Source organism: Sycon ciliatum, chromosome 1 (assembly GCF_964019385.1).
Source record: "Sycon ciliatum chromosome 1, ocSycCili1.1, whole genome shotgun sequence".
In the NCBI taxonomy this organism is placed as follows: Eukaryota; Metazoa; Porifera; class Calcarea; order Leucosolenida; family Sycettidae; genus Sycon; species Sycon ciliatum.
Genome location: NC_088643.1, coordinates 90,764,884 through 90,779,587, shown reverse-complemented (window position 1 = coordinate 90,779,587; position 14,704 = coordinate 90,764,884). Strand labels below are relative to the sequence as shown.

The following is a 14,704-nucleotide window of genomic DNA, read 5'->3' as shown; positions in this document are numbered from 1 at the left end:
AGCATACTCCCTTTGGTCTAACCTGCCTACTAGCATTAAGACATGCCAGGATATCAGGAAATTCACAGTCCAGCTTTCCACACTGTCTCATCCGAAGTGATCCCATGTATTATTAATGTGCCTCCCTTTCTTTTTTCTCTCCCTATCTCCTTTCCCTCTCTGACAGCATCTTTCTTTTTCTTTTTTTCCCTTTTAGCTTGCCGTGGTTGGCTATCACCTGACCTCTCATGTTTATTGGCAGTCTTCGGACGGGCCAGGAGATGTTGAATAAATAAATAAATAAATAAATAAATAAAGGTCATGAGCCTGTGAAAATCGGTGCGAGCGAGCGATTTTTTATTTTATTTCCCACAATTTTTTTATTTCCAAAGATAGGGTCACACGTACACAGTCATAATTATCAAGAGTCCATGGGTTATGGACTCTTGGTCATATGTATATGGTCACATGTTCATTATATTCAGGCCCAGGGAGTAGAAAAATACCGGTATTTTACTACTCCCTGATTCATGCCTTTCGCATTGACCATTTTCATGCGCGCATATGCATGCATAGAAAAATAGAATAAAAATCGTCGGTGCGCCGCCAAAAATCGGTGCGCGCGTACTTGAGAATCAAAGATAATTACTACCATGGCCTTATGACCACACGCTCAAAGACAGAACTTTGGCGTAACATCACCACCAGTACAGTACTGAGAAGCATAATGCACGCCAACAGTGAAAACAGAAATCACGTAGACAAAAGAAATGGCAGCTGGAGATCACATGATGACTACTGCAACCCAGCGGTCAGAGATACTGTCTGGGTGTCTACCAGCTGGCGCTGTCGCAACATCCTTCACTGCCGAAGTAGCAGCAGCAGCAGCTGGCCTGAGGGCAGTCTACGACCTTACCACCATGGAGACGGACGTTGTGCTGGTCACTGACAGCCTCTCCCTCGTAGATGCCCTCCGTGGAGACCCATACAGGATCAGCCCAGACACCATTGCTGCGTTCGATGCTCTGACAGAGGTTGCTCGGAAGGCTCATTCCATCAACCTTGTCTGGATCAGCAGCCACTGCGGTGTTGCTCTCAATGACAAGGCGGATCGCCTTGCGCGGAATGGTGACAGTGTGTACAGGCCCAGGTTCAGCTACCTATCCAAGCTGCCAAGGCTTCAATTCGGTCTGCAACCGCATACCCCCGGCCATTACTCAACACCAGCAAGTTTCGCAGCCCTCCATCCCCGGGCATGAGACCACCATCCTCAATCAGCTGCTCACTGGCCATTGCAGCCTGCTGAACAAGTACTTGTTCCAGATTGAGGCGGCACCTTCACCCGACTGCACTCACTGTCCTGGAACAGTTGATGATGCTGCCCACCTCCTGCTAGCTTGCCCTGCCAGACACAGCAGTCGAGCAGGTACACGTCTATGTACCTTCACATCAGTCAGGGAGGCAATTCTCACACAACCATCAGAAGCTATCCAGTTCTTGCAACTGGAGAAACTGATCTAAGTTTCTACTACATGTACACTGTACTCTCACAGTCATTTTCATATTTATTATGACTTGTAGTTACCGAAGAAGAAGAAGAGATCATGACTATGGAATTTGTGAGCGGCAGGAGAGACAAGAACAGCCTAGACTAAGGAAGATACACGGACCACTGTTGAAAACGGTGTGGAAAGATACACTGACTAATGTTGAAAACGGTGTGGTTTATGAGATCTTGTTACTACTTTGAAGTAGGATAATCAAACTTTCCTTGTCTCTTCTATGACAGCTTTTATCTGAGCTGAAGCATGAGGCAAAGGAAATGAAATCATTCTTTGAAGAAGATCGCGGTTCTTGGGCAGGTCGAAGCTGCCCAAGCCTAGGGCAAGGAATTGAAAGAAGCTTTCTAGATTTAGCACACATAGTGTGGAAATGTTTGACGCACACATAGTGTGGAAGTGTTTGGCGCACACATAGTATGCAGGTAAACAGTACAGATCATGTGCTTGCATGCACAGTATGCGGGTAAACAGTACCAAAAATTGCAAGAACATGGCATTAACTGCAAAACAATTCTTTTGACCTGATCCGCCTCCGCCACAGACTGCCAGAACAGGAGCCGGGGTGTCGGATAACCAGAACAGGAGCCGGGGTGTCGGATAACCAGAACAGGAGCCGGGGTGTCGGATAACTAACTAGTAGCTGGCATTGACCTGCTATTTTGAACATGTAGCGTGATGCAGTACAATCATGTAAGTAGCTCAGTCATGTACATGTACGTGTCATGTAATTTTATTATGCAGCACAATTGCACACTGAATGGCGCACATGCCACCCAGTGCAACTGTGCAAGGGACCCAGTGTACAGGCTACCCGGGGCTATGGAATACACTGTGAATGTGATTACTTGTCATGTAGGCGTGCATGTATTTGACGAAAGAAATACTTGAACTAGCCGAGGGGAGGGTGTGTGTGTGTATGTGTGTGTGTGGGTGTGTATGTGAAAAGAAAGCCCTCAGTGCTTGAGAAGGCTTGGTAGGTGTGTGTTGCAGAACTCCACGTTGTAACCATGGTAACTCATGTGTCAAGAGAGTCAGAAGCTGTACCTGACGACAGGGCCTCGGATACGTTCTCTGCCTGCAGTATGTCCAGGCCAAAGGAGGATCGCGCTGTCGCCACAGTGAACATAAACTTGCCAAGAGGACCGACAGCCGCACCAACTGCGTTAGAAATCACACGTGGCTGATGTTCTTGATGTTTGTTCCCTTGCCAAGTTGCTGGCTTGCTAGTTGCATCCTGAACAGCATGAACACAGAACATCATGGTGAAAATTCTCCGTGTAAAACTCAATGTTACGAACCCAGTGCTATGGACCCAGTAGTGAGGATATACAAGTACGATCATGTAGTAACAGACAATTCTAACTCGGATGGTGAGCCAATGTAATTATGGATAAAAACCCGTAAAAAAAGTTTAAAAAAAGTAAATTATCGTGTCCGTTCCCGGAGGGTACTCACGACGGCCGCCAACACCCATAACTCGTACGATTTTGTCCTTCTCTTGTTTTTTTTATCCATGAACCGTGATAAAGACAATGTGTAAGCTTCAAGTACTTTGAGTCCAGTCATGATGTGTACAATGCAGAAAAGGAACTGGGCATGGAAAAGTACAGAGGTAAGACTCTCTTGCACCCCGTTGGTATAAAGAATAAACACAAAGTCTTGCTTCGAAAAAGTTGTTTTCGGAGTAACGTGCAGAAGACCAGTGGAAGTATCACGTGGAATCAGCTCACTGACTGAGTAAAAGTTTGAGCAGAATGTACCCGTATCCTACAATGATTATATCCCTTGCTACTTCGGAGGGTCAAGACTAAAGAGTGCCTGTACAGCATTCAGCCTGGCAGAGAGGTAACTCTATTTTAGCAAATGCGTTTTGCCTGGTAACGCATAAACACACGGCACGGCACAATCAGCTGGATGATGCCAAATAACGACAGCTTGATTTCAACGCCATAGCTTACCAGTTGACTTGATACAGCCAGGCTGGCTTCACAATCATCACCCCCACCTGCTGATGCAGCTGGTGCTGTTGGTGCCAGTGGTTTAGCAACAGAAGCAACAGGATTCACAAAAACGCTATTGCTGCTGCTTACCCTCATGTCAGTTTCAACATTCTTCGGCATTGAGGACCCCACCACCTGCAACACAGGAGCATCCGCCGGCTGCTCAGCCAGTTCCGTCTCCTGAAAGGCCTCAGTGGGATCCAGGCTTGGATTAGTGCGATGTACACCAACAGCAGCTTCGATTTCAGTCCTAAAACAGTGACAGGGAAGGAAAGGAGTGGCGGGCGTGCGCGCGCACAAACACACACACACACACACAGTACTCATTACTGACGAGTAGCAGCCTGACCACAACTGTCCTTGGAACACTTCACGACAGGTGTTTTCACACAGGCCCCAGTATGTGGCGAGTCATAGATCTACGTTGCCTACATATACACTGCATGCACCGTTGCACGGCCAGCTAGTGCAGCGCATGCACACAGATCTCGGGCCAGGCCGCGAGCGGGGTGACCTGATGCGCAGAAAGATGTGCAGAAGACGAGTTTTGACTTCTTATCGAGCTACCTTTTAAAAAAGAAGCATTTGCACACGGCCAGTAGTACAAGCACACATCTGGAAATACGCTGGCTAAACCAGCAGTTTGTTTACATAAGGAGAATACGTACCGGAGAGTGCTATTCATGATATTCCATACAGCTTCATCACGTTGAACCTGAGCAAAAGGCAAGACAGTCGTAGCAAAGATAGAAACACGCTTTACAACAACTACCTACGTTCCAACTTCAAAGCACAATTACACATACCTCATTCACAGTGTGTGTGTACTGTGTACCGTATTTTCCCGAATATAAGTCACGCCTTTTTACATTAAAATGCTAGGGTAAAATGGGGGTGTGACTTGCAAACCTGGCTGCGACTTATAATCGAGTGCTACTTATAACCGGGGAGATGTGGTATGTGCATGCGTGTGGAGGGAGATGATGTGTGTGCGTGTGTCCGTGTGTGTTTGTGCATGTGCGTACAGGCATCGGTGGGTGTGGGTCTCGTGAAAGCCTACCTTTTCAAGCAAAGCGCCAAGTTTGCCCTTCTCCTCGCGTACCTCCGAAGTTTCACGGATTAGGTCTTTTGTACGCCTCTCAATAACCTCCTGCTCACCCACTTTGGTCTGTGTTTGCCGCATATCCTGATACCGATTCTCGCTGATGATCTTTTCCAACTTTCTGATGGTCTCCCACAATCCCTCGGTCGATAGTTCTGTTGGAACTTCATGTGGTGATGCTGGCTCAGACTGGTCACCTGTCTCCCTGGTGTGGACATCCGAAGGTGGGCAGTAGTCACGATCTGCATATGCCAGCTGTGACTGCTGCTCACTGGACGTGTTACATGTTACAAGTGTTGGCCGATCATCATTATCACTCTCGGTCGATGATACTCTGACGGGTAGGTCAGCAGCTGCATCACTGACTGCGGTCTCCGGAGACTTTTGGGCAAGCAGCGGAGAGTCACCCTGGACGGATTGCTCCGAGTACAGAACCGGATATTCAGCAGTAGGACTGGCACCAATGTCAGCTTCCTCATCAGACACATCTGAACCAGTGCTGCCAGAAGTGGGCGACGGAGAGTTGCTTCGTGACGATGGTGGAGACAATGGTATGGGGCTGGAGCTACCAATCGGATCAATACCGGCTTCCTCCTTGGTATTGGACATGAACCAGGCAGGAACAGCATCTGCAGGAATAGCAGTAACAACATCAGTGTCAGTCATGGGCACTGCAGCTGCGCTTGCATTCGACAGCACCGGGGCGTGTATGTCATCCTCTGACGATGAGGATGTCTCGTTGTCACCAGCTATACCACAGTAAGCACAGTCACCATGCATAGTGCTAGGCTTCCAGCGTTGGGTCTTGGTCCTCGGGCTAGCTGGTAGCTGCTCCGTGATTACTGGTGCACGTACAGCTGCTGCGGCATCTGCATTGCTCCCTGGATCGACTCGCGGAGCAGCGTTATTGTCTCCATCATGGTTTCCTTCAACGCCAACGGCTGATGAAGGAGGCAGATTTGATTCTGAGGTACGTTGATCCTGATCCAGTGCTTTCGACAGTTCGGCTGCAATGCTCGGCACATCCTCACTGAACTTGGCTTTGAAATGACAACAACAGTAGCCACTGCGGTGGACGAGGCAGCCTTCCGCACTGCGCCGCTCTGCACACAGCTCGTCCCACTTGTTGTAGTCAACACCACCACAGCAACAGTAGCCACGGAAATGAGCCAGGCGCCCAAACTCATACAGTATACCCATGTAAGCGGCCATCTTGTTTGGTTCCGTCAACACACCAGGATACTAGTGTAGAATAACAACCTGTGCAGCAAATGGTCAGAGGGACAAGCAAGAACGGCTTTTAAATCTTTGTTGTAACAATGAAAAAGCTACTACGCTATTGGGCTAGCTGCTTCACTTTCCATTTTCCCAGCGAGAGCGAAGCTCCTTCTATGCTAATGCTGCCAGTTCCTTCCACTTCCAGGGACACAAGCCAAGATAGAACACAACATTATGCACATGAATCCTCACACTGCTGGAAATCACACCACCTAAAACACCTTAGTCCACATAACACAATGTACTAATCATCTTTGCTGTCGCCTGACTGTGGTCTAGTAGTAGGAGTGTGGTCTACTGCAGTCTAGTACTGTATGTCTGGGAGAGGCATAGCTCAATGATTATGTCATAAAGAGGAACACAATGTCACGCGGGATGGATGAGTCACTACTTTTCAACAATGCCCAGTACTAGTAGTAGTACTAGTACAGTAAGATCGGGCGCCGAAGAACGCAGGGGCTGGAGCGCAGCCTAGGAAAGTTCTTAAATTTTTGATTCTAGCCAGACCGTTCTTGTTCACACCCGTACCCGCGCGGCGAGTCGAGTGACGTCATGACGTTTGTCATGTACATGTACATGATTGTACATGTAGTGCAATGACTATGATTGTCATGTACTTCTAAACTAGTGGGTGGCGTAAATGGGAATGACTGTACATGTAGCAGTTACTGTTTACACGTACGTGTACATGACATGTACTCACCTCCCATACATGTACAATGTTCCAAATTTTAAAAGTGTTCTTAAATCTGATAATTCTAGCCTGGACTGTTCTTAAATTTTGCCAGTTTTCCAGCCTGGGTGTTCTTCGGCGAGGTGTTCTTCGGCGCCCGATCTTACTGTAGTCTGTAGTACGGTCTGTCTGCGTTCCAGTGCAGGTCTGCACTCTACTCTCTACACTCCTTTGCACACTACTGACTAGTACTGCTGTATGTACTATTGTTTTGTGCATTGTGCGGTAGCGGATTTCACACCATGGTGATTTCGTGACTTGTTGCCTCTCTACTACTAGTAGTACTACTCTAGACAGTAGACTAGTCTCTGGAGTCTTTTGTTCAGCACGTTTCACATGACCACGCTTGTAAGTTCATGCCAGGATTACCCGGTCAACACCAGTACAGACTCCACACTGATTACTGCCACCGGGGACAGAGAAAAACCTTGAGAAGTTGAGTCTACTCTAGTAGTCTAGACCGGTGTCCAGGACAGAGACTCATGGAAGACACAACCATAAGCCTATAAGCATAATAATTATGTTTCAGAATAATTTTAAAATATTTTAGTGAATCGGTTCCCCGTGGAGTAGACTACGATGTAACCAGGGTCCCAAGGAGTTCGGTGTCACTCCCAGGTTATCAATGCCAATGGTTTCCATCCAGGGTTCCTTCCTTCTCGTTCTGCCTTCAAGGTCCAGAGCACACGAACTGTGAGTCTGACATACGTTAGCCGTTTGCTCCACAGTCGACTGCCAGACAGTGGTCCAGCGACTAAGGCCAAGCCAAGACCAGCAAGAAGAAGAACATGTGGATGGTCATTGTGACACTGGTGGCATGCTGGTCACAGACGACACGGGCGACTCGTACTCCGGCCGATCAGACTCAGACTTGGAATTGCACAAGGATCCTCAATCACACTTCCCAGCGCAAGCACACAGGATCGAGCGCGCACCTACGTTCACTGCCACATAACACAACTCTCGACATGCCTCGCCAAGCTCACCGAGGCGAGAGGCCAAGGAGACCGCTAGCGCTCTGAGATTTTCCTAATGATATGAGTGACACTTACTCGAACTCACCTATTGGACTTGTAGCACTTCTTGTTCAAAACCATAGCCCATGCGAACGGAACTCAACGTCTGATGGTTGATTTCCCAGCGGTCGTCACGACTTTGCTCAAACATTCATTGCACAATCTGACTACTGGTACTGCTATTCACCATTAAAATTTTGAATACCGGCTAGTAGCAGGCTAGCAGTAGTCCTCGTGGCAATACAAAATATTATTGTAAGGACTTAGCAGCAAGACATCACCTACATGTACACCCGTCGCCCCTCAAAAGAGGAAAACAGCAAAGTAGTTAGTTCTAGCAGACTAGGACGCATACTAATGCTGAGATCCCGCCAACCAGCAACAACAGTACAAGCCTAGCCAAGGATCGATCTAGCTACATCATCATGACTGTATCTTATATTATAAGTTATATCTTATCTAGGACGAGCGTCGAGCTGCACTCCACAGTCCACTTCTTTACTTGGAATGGGCACTCGGTCATTTGTGTCACAAATGCATGATAATGCATGTTCACGCATTGGTGTGACACAAATGACCCAGTGCTAGTGGCGAGCTAGTAGTACCAGGTAGTACATAATAATAGGGAGGTTTCGCTCTACGGAATTACGTATGAAAATAACGTATGAACTGCACGGAATTTTCATACGGAAAAATCAGAGCTGTTGGCCATTGGGTTTCGCTCTACGTGATTTCTCCACAACTGCTAAACACGCGTTGTTGCTTTGAAGACGCGTTGGCTGCATGCGCCCGCCGCATGCACCGTGAACCGAAACCGCATTTTCCATTATATTTTGCATGTGGTGTACGGTGTGTGTACCTTGTGTTTCGCGCGGCTTGAATGTTGCCATGGACAAAAGCGAAAAAATATTTCAAAAAGTCCTACGGAGGACCCAACGTAGGAAAGAGCTTTCCTACGGAAATCCGTAGAGAGATTTACGTATGAAAGTTGCCCTCGCTCCCCGGCGCGTACGACATACGGATTTTCATACGTAATTACGTAGAGCGAAACCTCCCTAATAATAATTATTATTGTATTCAACAGGCACGCGCACTCGCGCAGTCGCGCACTCAGTGGCATGTCATGATGTGTCACGCTAGGCCTTGACGGATTATGCTAATATTTTCGTGAAATTATGCTTTTCGCATTGCTGAAAAAATGGCAGAATTATGCTATTTTTATGCTAAAAGTTATCATAATTATGCCGCATTATGCTCACATATGCTGCTAATGTATATGATGGTTCTGTGCAAAATAACAGGGGGATTTTTTGTATAGGGCGTTGTACTGTACTAGTAGCAAAAGTTCAACGGGGTCAACGCGCCGTCCGACCTACAATTGTAGCTACGACCGTCACCAAGAGTACTTTTTTTGGTTTATGTACTCTTGCCGTCACTGATTGTAGTGGACTGGACATGTTATCAAGGGAGTCGTAAACCTACGACTTCCTGGTGCATCTACTTGTACTTGTAGAACATGACTGTACAACTGTATGGAATTATTTGATGCGAACAGGCGGATTATTCCAATTATTTATGCGATTCGTATGCAATTAGCCTCGAATTATGCGATTATTCGATTTTGGTAGGAATTATGCGAAAAATTATGCTAGCATAATCCGTCAAGGCCTATGTCACGCATTGCGGCATTGGCATTGTGTGACACAAATGACCTAGTGCAGCTAGCTGTTTATGCAGTAATCAGCCACAACAGGCACGCGCAGTCGCGCACTCGCGTGACTCGGTCATTAAATTTGTGTCATACATGCATGATAAATGGAAGTTTCCGGAGGAGGAAGGAGGAAACTGTAGTTATCACCAACCCTCACCGCGCCCAGCTCACGCCGCTACGGCGTGCGACCTGAGCTGGGCGCCCTGCCCAGTATGGAACTGTCCTCAAGCCAGTCACGTATTTGGCAGCCCAGTGAGCTGTCTACCGGATCGCAGCGTTTAGAAGCGCCAAATGCGGCAGGGCCAGTCTCAGGCTGGTCGCGTAGGCGGCAGGCCGGCGGGCGACCGGCAAGGCTGCATTCGCATTTGGATCACCGAAGTGATACAGGTGCTTCGACGGCACTCCGCGGCGCATCAAGGAGGCTTCTGGGGCCCAGGCAGCCCGCCCGTAAGCGCACCACCGTATCAGGTATGCGCAGGTGGAGCAGCAGAGCAAGATGTGTGCCGGACACTCACCATCATCCGGTCGACTGCATGGTTGTGCGACTTTACACAGCCGTCACTCATTACTTGCTATTGCTTGCAGAAGGCCAGAATTTTTTTTTTCTTTTCGCTCTTTCCCTTCTTCCAGGCACGGCTTCATGTTAGAGCAGTAAATTGCAGTTAGGGACTCAGCTGAGTCAAGCTGGACTCAGCGTGTCAAGTTTGGCATAATACAATAAGCGCGCTATCCCCAAACAGTTGTGTGGTTATTGTGTGAGTGTATATGCAGGAGTCCGCGGTCACGTGAGGGGGGAGTGATAATGCATTGTTCATGCATTGGCATTGTGTGACATGACACAAATGACAGGCAACAGGCACGCGCATTCGCGCAGTTGCGCACTCGGTGGCATGTCGACATGTCGTCATGTCATGATGTGTCGCGGCATTGGCATTGTGTGACACAAATGACCCAGTATTCAACAGGCACGCGCAGTCGCGCAGACTAGACGCGCACTCGCGTGTGTCATACATGCATGATAATGCATGTGTCACGCATTGGCATTGTGTGACACAAATGACCGAGTGGCGACTCTGGCGAGTCACCCGTGCGAGTGCCTGTTTACCATGGTTTACAATGGTTTATGCACGGATCGGGACAGTCAGCTCGGGTCTCGGGATCGGGACAGTCAGCTCGGGTCTCGTGATCGGTACATGACCAAAATAGGATACTAGTAATCGACCACGTCTTTGATCAGACGACCACCTGTAGCTATCCCAGCTGCGCGGATGGAGCGGCGGGAGGACGACTATTCGGATAATTAATGATTATTTAACCCTTTTATGTGGAGCTTTGAATAAACAGTGTTACTACCATTATGATTAATCAGTCGAAGAGGTACGAAATAGAGGTTGCGACTTCGGCAATGATTTTGTTTAGGAATGGGTTTGCTCCCACACTGGAGCTCGCGCTATTCCGCCGACAACTTGACACTTGACTGACTCACGACTGCCATCCAGAGAACACGAGAAGTCCATCGAACCTTCGACTCGGCAAACCTGCAAGAAAGCACCACTCCCTGTTCAATAGTGAATACACAGTGTTTCGGGGAATTCACCCCTCATCAGTTGAGCCTGAGTAGGCTGAGGAAGATTGTGCCTGAGGAGCACCACTTATACATGTATAGTGCTGTCCAGGCACAAACATCTAATCACCAGGGATACAAACTTACAGAGCCTGTGACGCTCCGTTTCCAGCGCGACAAACACCTCGTGAACACCAGATAGCAGCGTGAGTCAGTCGAAGAGGTGTTTACTTTATACTACATTATTGTAACGTTATTGCATGTACTCTGCTGGAATGACGGCTACACCTAATACCTCAGTGGTTAGAGCATCGCTGGCCTGGTTCGAATCCTGGTGGCGACAGCCAATTTTTTCTTCAGACTTTTCCCGTTTGTGTCTTTTCCTCAAACCAGTTAATGTATTACAGTCATGTACAAAATATGTCCAGTCAAAATGTAATACTGTCTGCTGGCCTGGATAAGGAGACCATCTCAGGCTCACGTCCTGTACACCACATGATTGTATGTGTCTGGTATGGGAGCATGCCATGTACACCAAGTGCAACCATGCAGTCACTCAAGACATGCCAGGAATGGTGACTGTGGGGTACTCGTAGTCGAGTGCAAGTATGTAATTGTGTTGATGCTTCACAAATGTGTTATTTTGCCCGTACAAGAGGCTCAAGCTGTTTGGCAAAAAAATGTTCGATCAAGAGTACGTTTTACCCCAAAAGCGTGTAAAAATTCACGGAGCGCACTTGCTCGGGATTTGCCCAATCGATCATGCCCTTGGTTCAACCATGTTTTGCATCTGTAGGAAGCCTCAAGGAACACCACCACCCTCAAGGATCAAGGAGCAGATCATGGAACTCCAAAAAGCGTGTAGAGACTTCTACAATCTCTACGCAGTGCTGCACCGGCAAAGTTTCACATTACATGGCATGGTTCAATAGGTTATGGTGGCAAACCGTGAAAACTGAAAAGCGACCACAAGCAAATTGTACCCAAAGCTATCATGCACAGAGTACAAATAGTGTGCACAGGTTTGCCACACCGGCGGTGAGCGATCTGAAACTTCTGCCATCACAGATCCCATAGACTGGAGGTGCATGTTCTTGGGGACTATGTACTCTTGGTATCGCTTACTTGTACAAGTTGAATTTATGCTTCAATGAAACTGTGCGAAGCGTCGTACAAGCAAACATGTCCCTGCACATTTTTAAAATACTACTGTATGCTGTGAAGGAATGCCAAAACTGCCCTTTTTTACAGAAAGTAAGAATCCGTAACCAAATTATGAACTGTTGCCGAAATCATAGTAACTTCTAGCGCACACAGCTGAAGTATGAAATAAAATGTGCCTAAACACACTGCCAAACTGGCAACCCAACAAGGGCAGAGCATAATCTTAAAAGCACGCACCGGTTGGAAAGCAGCTTACTGGGCTTCATTCAAATCTAATACGCTGAAAAAGACAATGGTAGGTAGGGCCTGAGCCAGCAGATTCTGAGGGTACCCGCATGTGCCCACCAAGCATATGCATCTACTTGTAAGGGTGCGGGGGTATCTTGCACAGCAAGAATAATTATTCATCATCACAATGCAGCATACTCATGTGCTGAGCAACTGGACAGCAACAGCGCAAACAGTCGAATGCACACCTTGCCTGAGATGGTTCACAGCAGGAAAGCCAGGTGCTACTCTATCCATTATACTTTCTGCAGACATTGGCACGTGAACAGACAGATACACAGACACGCAAACATATTTTCTAGAATGGGGAATGCGAAGGAAGTCTCGGTGTACATGTATCTAGAGAATCTCCCTTCTACTGTTGCATGCATGTACTACTATTAAGAGTACAATAATTATTATAAAGCTCCCAAAAGAGTGTGCAACTCCTGATACCCTTTATATGGGGTGCACCGACGGTGAAAACTCATATCACGCTGTGTAGTGTTACCGCTGTACGTTCCCAGGACGTTTTTAGCGAGCAGCGGAGTAAAAAATTGCCCTCCCTGACAGAAACACACTCTGCCCATCAGGACCATGGCAGATATTTGGATTGCAAACACGCTATCCCTCGTTGTACAGTGCTGCTCAATGAAATCCAGTCACGTCACTCAGATTTGCACCTTGCACTCCTTCGCAGCCCAGTGTTCACAGGTAGGGCTGCACAAAATCCGGCGCATACTTGAGTGACGCGACTGGATTTCATTTACTGTAAGACATGTATATATAACGAGGAAGCAAATCTAACGTTTTAACGGACGACATTTCTTCGTTATAATAAGATCCGTTGAAGCCGTACTGCTTCATATATGCTGTGTGTGGATATGGCAGAATACTGCAAGATCGTTAACATATCTTCTTGTTAACCTGTGAATTTTGGACAATCGTTAAATTTGCGACTCGTTATAATAACATGTCTTACAGTAGCAGCACTGTACATAGTACGAAACATACGTACCTGAAACATGACTGTGATGTGAGTTTTCTCCATCAGAGAAACCATATGCAAAGCTGCACAGTTACGGGAGCTCATTTTTACTCTTCCTATTATGATACGTTTTTGAGCACTCATAAATACACGACAAAACATTGTCTTACTGTAGAATAGGAGAACATCCCAATTTCAAATTCCACAACTAAAGAGCGGCATAATAGCCTGCATATGTACATGTATAATCTCTTCACGCAGGTCTTGATCAAAGCTAATGTTACAACTTACTACATACAACCATGAAAACTTGAACATACAGTGATGCTCGACAACATTCAGGCTACATGAGCCAACTGTACAGTCCATTTCAAAACTATAGACGCGTACCTAGGTAAAAACCGTTATGCCAGCATCTATACCACATCAAATCTGTGATCACTTTGTGCATAAAAATTTCCAAATTGGGCGTCTGTTATCCAATTGTTTAGAAACTATATGAGAGTAATTGTGGAGCGGACCTGAGCAATATTCCGAAAACTATTCTCAAAAAGCTCCAGCCAAATTTGAAATATTTCAAAAACCCTACGCGTCTATAGTTTTGAAATGGACTGTAGTGCCCTCCGCAGAGGGCTGGCAGCGTGAGCGTTCACCGTTATATACCACACATGTACTCAAAGAGGGATATTCAATGATAGAATCCTAGCATGTGTACAATGTATACTGTAGGACTGCATGCAATGAATCAGGGCCAGTTCGAATCCCGCTGAACCCCTGGAATTCATTTGAACCTCGTACCATGTGACTAATAATTATAAGCACCAACTCGGCTACCTTCACAAAATGAGTTGCCATATTTTCTGGAATCGGCGCCGGTCTCTTATTGCCACGCGTCTGAAATTCCAGGGCTCGCAAACTACTAAGCACGCCGGCCAGTGTTGCCGGAAGTACGGTATCCGTATCATCATGATAATGACCTAGTTGAAGAACAAGCAAGGGTCCGGAGCTGGTAGTCTCTCTCTCTCTCTCTCTCTCTCTCTCTCTCTCTCTCTCTCTCTCTCTCTCTCTCTCTCTCTCTCTCTCTCTCTCCCTCTCTCTCTCTCTCTCTCTCTCTCTCTCTCTCTCTCTCTCTCTCTCTCTCTCTCTCTCTCTCATCAATTTATTTTAAAATTTTATTTACCACTCGACTCACGTCACGGTTATCATGGCAGTGTAGCAACAGCAAACTAACTTACAAAATTAAAAGTCTCCGAATAGTATGCTGGCGCAGTACCAAGAGTACATGGGTTGTGTACTCTTGGCAGAACATAATGTCATTATGGATATGGATTGGAGAGACA

The 14,704-nt window shown here is 47.0% G+C and overlaps 2 protein-coding genes across 3 annotated transcripts; one reads left to right on the top strand and one right to left on the bottom strand.

Moving 5' to 3' along the window:
* Positions 1-749: 749 nt before the first annotated feature.
* On the top strand, positions 750-1,238 carry LOC135808646 (uncharacterized). Its single transcript, XM_065321873.1, has one exon. It carries the CDS (start codon positions 750-752, stop codon positions 1,236-1,238), a length of 489 nt encoding a protein of 162 aa, XP_065177945.1.
* A 259-nt stretch (positions 1,239-1,497) lies between these two features.
* LOC135806405 (uncharacterized) lies at positions 1,498-8,105 on the bottom strand. Of its 2 annotated transcripts, none has more exons than XM_065320584.1 (5): positions 7,707-8,105; positions 4,602-5,903; positions 4,210-4,256; positions 3,632-3,791; positions 1,498-2,775 (listed from the first exon to the last, which is right to left on the bottom strand). In XM_065320584.1, exons 2-5 carry the CDS (start codon positions 5,853-5,855, stop codon positions 2,557-2,559), a joined length of 1,680 nt encoding a protein of 559 aa, XP_065176656.1. In that variant the 5' UTR covers positions 5,856-5,903; positions 7,707-8,105; the 3' UTR covers positions 1,498-2,556. The 2 variants fall into 2 exon arrangements, with proteins under 2 accessions (XP_065176656.1, XP_065176655.1); XM_065320583.1 differs by having other exon boundaries at positions 7,717-8,105.
* Positions 8,106-14,704: the final 6,599 nt, after the last annotated feature.

Bases quoted from the DNA above. Each gene is read 5' to 3' on its own strand.
- LOC135806405 (XM_065320584.1), bottom strand. From the start codon at position 5,855: ATGGCCGCTTACATGGGTATACTGTATGAGTTTGGGCGCCTGGCTCAT. The intron at 4,257-4,601 runs GTAGGCTTTCAC...CCTTTTGCTCAG, and splicing joins TTGGCGCTTTGCTTGAAAAG to GTTCAACGTGATGAAGCTGT. The intron at 2,776-3,631 runs GTAAGCAGCAGC...CATGCTGTTCAG, and splicing joins ATGTTGAAACTGACATGAGG to GATGCAACTAGCAAGCCAGC.
- LOC135808646 (XM_065321873.1), top strand. From the start codon at position 750: ATGGCAGCTGGAGATCACATGATGACTACTGCAACCCAGCGGTCAGAG.